The sequence below is a fragment of the Sardina pilchardus genome, chromosome 12, assembly GCF_963854185.1.
Source record: "Sardina pilchardus chromosome 12, fSarPil1.1, whole genome shotgun sequence".
Classification (NCBI taxonomy): Eukaryota; Metazoa; Chordata; class Actinopteri; order Clupeiformes; family Clupeidae; genus Sardina; species Sardina pilchardus.
The window spans coordinates 5,500,698-5,505,697 of record NC_085005.1 but is presented as its reverse complement, the minus strand read 5'-3'; the positions used below and the strand labels follow the sequence as shown (position 1 = coordinate 5,505,697).

General features: G+C 47.9%; 1 protein-coding gene across 1 annotated transcript in view; it reads left to right on the top strand.

Moving 5' to 3' along the window:
- The window catches only part of tbc1d32 (TBC1 domain family, member 32), a 74,201-nt gene that overhangs the window by 32,627 nt on the left and 36,574 nt on the right, over positions 1–5,000 (top strand). The window contains exons 21-23 of the mRNA XM_062551257.1: positions 745–863; positions 3,098–3,217; positions 4,371–4,459. Of these exons, the coding sequence (XP_062407241.1) occupies positions 745–863; positions 3,098–3,217; positions 4,371–4,459 (328 nt within the window). The remainder of the gene's footprint in view (positions 1–744; positions 864–3,097; positions 3,218–4,370; positions 4,460–5,000) is intronic.

The window sequence follows — 5,000 nt, the reverse complement described above, 5'->3', positions numbered from 1 at the left end:
ACCCACACACACACACACACACACACACACACACACACACACACACACACACACACACACACACACATACATAGTAGACAGGCCGGTGAGGGAGTTGATGATGGTATTGCAGAAAAGTGATTTAATGTGTTGCTCAGGGTGCTGTGCAGCCTGTCTTGATTTGTTAAATGACTGTACTCCCCCAAATGAATTTCATCTGCACGTGATGGAGTGGCCTAACCTCAGATGTATTGTAGTGGCGCAAGGAAGAAGCCAGCCAAGTCTGGCCTGATGAAGTGAATTGAATATGTCATCCATTTGCCAAGCCTTTTTCTCAGTATCTCTCTCTCTCTCTCTTTCTCTCTCTCTCTCTCTCTCTCTCTCTCTCTCTCTCTCTCTCTCACCCTCCCTCTTTGAGTCTCTCGCTCTCTCTTTAGATTTATTTCTCTCTCCCTGTCTCTCTTTCTCTCTCTCTTTGTCCCTCCCTCCCTATCTCCCTCTCTCTCAATCTGTCTCTCTCTCTCTCACTGTCTCTCCCTCTCCATCTCTATGTCTCTCCTCCACTGTCTCCATGTGTCATGCCTGCTCACAACAGAAGTGGTGCACAGTATTGAATAGATTATGAATTGAATGCCCTAAGTGTAAAGCCTGTCTGATATATGCACCACTGTGCAGTCTTTCTACCTATTACAATAACAGTGGCAGTTCATTATTTAGTTAGTTAGTTAGTTTGTTTATGTGTTGTGTTGTGTTGTGTGTCCATAGGCTTTGTCCAGGCCATCGTGGTGGAGTTGTGGTCTACGTTAGAGTGTGGCCGAGAGGACGTCCGTGTGGTCCAGCCCAAGTCCACGCCCATGGACCCCATTGACCGCTGCTGCCTGAAGGTACAGCCACAAGACATGCAGATATTAGGTCACTTGCTTGACTCGCATATGAGCTTAAAGTCCGGCGAAAATGTTAAATAATGTGTTTTTCTGAATAAAAATACATCAACTATGCCGTGGAAGAAGTATTTTTCGTTGATCACGCAGTACAGAGCTAGCACGAGCAAGAGCTACAGCCCAAAATAGCAAACAGTGGGTTAGCATAGGGCTTGCAGCCATACGCTTTCAAATTCGCATTTTTAAACCACTAACATTGCTCAAAACAGCGCCATGCCTTGTCGGCAGCTGGCTCTAGGTGTCTACACATAAAAAGAAGCATGTCAGTCTGTAAGCTTTGGAATATTTTGTATACACTTAGAATCAGTTTGAGACCGCAACCCAATCTGAACCACAGAAATGTCACTTCGTGAATCATCATGAAGGCCCCAGCCGCTACGTGTGGGCATTTTTAGGTCCTTGCTGGACATGTCTAGTTTGAAATAAAGACATTTTAAACTTGTGGAGTGCCTTGGTCGTGGAGAATTTTTGGGTCACCGAGGGCACTTGGACCCGTATATGACATGAGCGCTGTAGCCTGTTGCGCCACAGCGCCCCCCGTGTGTATGTATGTTTGTTTGTATATAACTTACATTGAGGTTGTCATGAAGTAGCATGTATGCAGACAGCTGCTGCCTCCCCTCCCCTCTCCCCCCTCCCCTCTCCCCCCTCCCTGTGTGGCTGTGTGGCTGTGCGGTGTGGCTGCTGGGGCTTGAGTGTCAGGACTGAGGTGTGGCAGAGCTAACCTGTCGAGCCGCCACACACACGCTGGGCTCCATCAGCAGACGCCTGTCTGGAGGAAGAGCCTTCTGATTGACGTCTCCTCCAGCGTCTAGTCTCCGAGGGGGTTGGGGGCGCACTGACGGCTTTGTTTGGCTGCATGTCATTGTGTGTGTGTGTCTGTGTGTGTGTGTGTGTCTGTGTGTCTGTGTGTCTGTGTGTCTGTGTGTGGGTGTATGTGTGTGTGTGTGTGTGTGTGTGCGTGTGTGTGTGTGTGTGTCTGTGTGTTTTATAGAGACAGACTACAGATGAGCCAAAAATGGAGCTCCATATTGTTTTATGTTACTCTTACAGCGAAGTTCAGAGTTGTTGGTGACTTCAGAGTTGTTGGTGACTCCCCCCCACTCCTCCTGATGCCAGAACATTTGGGCACACTTCTTTAGGCCCTTTCACTATTTTCCTGTTGTTCACACGCGCATAACTTTAGTTCGCTTCAAACAGGCATTCTGTCACTGGGAAACGCTGATGCTTTGTCAGAGTGAGACGTGATCTGTGTGGAGCTCCTCTCCGAGTTTGGCTCGTCGCTCCGCTGCGTTACTCCCTGGCACGCTATCAGATATAAATTGTCTTCCGAGGAATGCATTATTTATTTTCGGAAACGGCGTCCCAGACACGGAGGCGTGCACTCCTTTTTTCTGTTCAAGTAAATCCGAAAAACAAGAGGCTTGATCCTTCTCTCTCTTTCTCTTTTTCTTGTGTTTTTCTTCCTCTTTTTTCCTTCTTTTTCTAAGAAGCTCCGGATAGAAAACACGACAAAACATCTCTTGTTTATATCACTGCCAGGAAGACGCTTCACCCCAATCCCTCGGAGTGGCACAGAGATGTTGCCCTGTGCTTTATTGCCTCCTGGAGGGGCACCAGGGACACGGGGGCATCTGAGCTCCATGTACCCCTGGGGGGTGATGGTTGTGCAGGTGGAGCTTCTGTGCAGGGCCCGGGCTCTCAGACAGTAACTCAGCAGCGGGCCTGTTGCTCAGGGCCATGCACATGAAAGAGACTGAACTAGATTAGAACTTTTGGGTTATTTATTTTCCCCAAACCTCTCTTTCTCTCATTCCCTCTCCCCCTCTTCCCCTCCTCCTCCTGTATCTTCTCTTCTATCTTTTCTCTTCCTCACTCGCTCTGTATCATTCTCTGTCTCTATCTTTTCTACATTCTTTCTCTCCCACTCTCTGCCTCCTCTCTTTGTCTATCCTCTCTCTCTTTCTTTCTCTCTCTCCCTCTCTCTTTCCTTCTCTCACTCCCCTCTCCTCTCTCCCTCTGTCCTTCTCCCTCCCTCTCTCTCTCTCTCTCTCTCTCTCCCTCTCTCGCTCCCTCCTCTTTCCCTCCCATTCTCCTTCTCTCCCTCTCTCTCCCTCCCTCTCTCTCTCTCTCCCTCCCTCTCTCCACCTCTACTGTGTGTTGTGTGTCCCCTGCAGTCGTTCCTGACTCTGGTGAACCTCCTGTCGTCTCCATATGCCACATGGGAGCTGCTGGGAGGCCAGGCTTTGGCCAACAAGAGCAGCTACAACCTCAGGGAGATGCCCACCTCCATCATCGTGAGTACGCCCCCACCCCAGCACACACACACACACACACACACACACACACACACAGACACACACACACACACACACACACACACACACACACACACACACACACACACACACAGATGCACCCACACACACACAGACGCACGTACACACATGGATAGATGTACACACACACACCCACACACACAGATGTACACACACAAACATACACACACACAGATGTACCCACACACACAAGCAAAAACACACACACACACACACAAACACACACGCATGCAGAGACAGATGCACCCACACAAGTGCACTCACAAACTTCCCTCCTGCCCCCAGCTGTTTCCTATGAGTCATGCAAAGTCCAGCTGAGTCTCTCCAACTCTCCCCTTCTCTCTCTCTCGCTCTGATTTTCCCCTCTCTCTTTCTCTTGTTCTCGCTATTCTCTTTCATTATGTGCTGTAGGTGCACACACACACACACACACACACACACACACACACACACACACACACACACACACACACACACACACACACAATCTCATCCCATCCCATCTTATCACTATTTATGAACACTTTGTAGCAAGAAGTAAACCCTGAAAAACAAAGGCCTATTCTGTTTGTATATTTATTGGGAGATGTAGTTCTTCCTTAAGTCCTGTAGGGGGCACACTTCCTCCAGTATTAACTCCCTCCATGAGTGTGTGGAGCCCAGTGAGTGTGCATGACCTACGATACTAGTGATGACTTTGTGTGTTTTGTGCTGCAGTGTCAGCGTTGCCTCTACTCACCCTATGCATATTTAAAGGGCTTTTCCTCTCTCTCTCTCTCTCTCTCTCTCTCTCCATCTCTCTCTCTCTCTCTCTTTCTCTCTTTCTCTGTGAGATGGTGATCAAATCTATGGAGGGATCATAGTCTGTGTATAGTGATATGGATAGCACTGTGTTAAGCACAGCTTTAATTAGTCCTTTGGTTCTATGTATAGAGCATGAGTCATTAAAAAGTCTTGGTCAACGCTGTGGGATTTTTAAACTGTAAGATTGGTTGATATTCTCATCATGCTCTCTCTATCTCTGTCTCTTCCTTTCTTTCTTTCTTTCTTACTTTCATTCTCTCTCACACACTCTCTCTTTCCCTGTCTTGCTTGTATCTTCCTCCTCTAGGATTTGATTGACAGGCTCATTGCTGTCAACTCCGACGCTAAGATTCACTCGCTTTTCAACTATGAGCAGTCACACACGTTTGGCCTGAGGTAGGATCAGTCTCTCTCTCTCTCTCTTTTCTTCTTCCTTGTTATCAGTCTGCTGTTCCTTCATGTCACCCTCTCACATAAAGGCACTGACAATGATCTCTCTATACATGTATACCTGTACGTTTCTATGGCTCCCCCCTGTACTGGTGCGCACACGCTGGTCACTGATCTCTCTTTCCTCTGGGCATTTCTGTGTGTTGCTACTACTGTATCAGCCAACCCTAACCAGCTAACCCTGGTTTCCCAACACCCCCTCTTTTATGATAGAGAAGGAAAGAGAAGTGAATCCCTCCTCTCTCTCTCTCTCTCTCTCTCTCTCTCTCTTCTCTCTCTCTCTCTCTCTCTCTCTCTCTCTCTCTCTCTCTGGCCCCTGTGTTATGAAGTGCATGAGGAATGTTCTGTGTCTCTCTCTGGTTTACCATCTCATTAGCCTCCTTTGTCCTGCTTATCCTCTTCCTCATCCACAGATCAATAGCGGACTGATTCATTTTCTCTCTTTTATTTCTCTCTCTCTCTGTGCGTGTCTCTCTCTCTCTTTCTC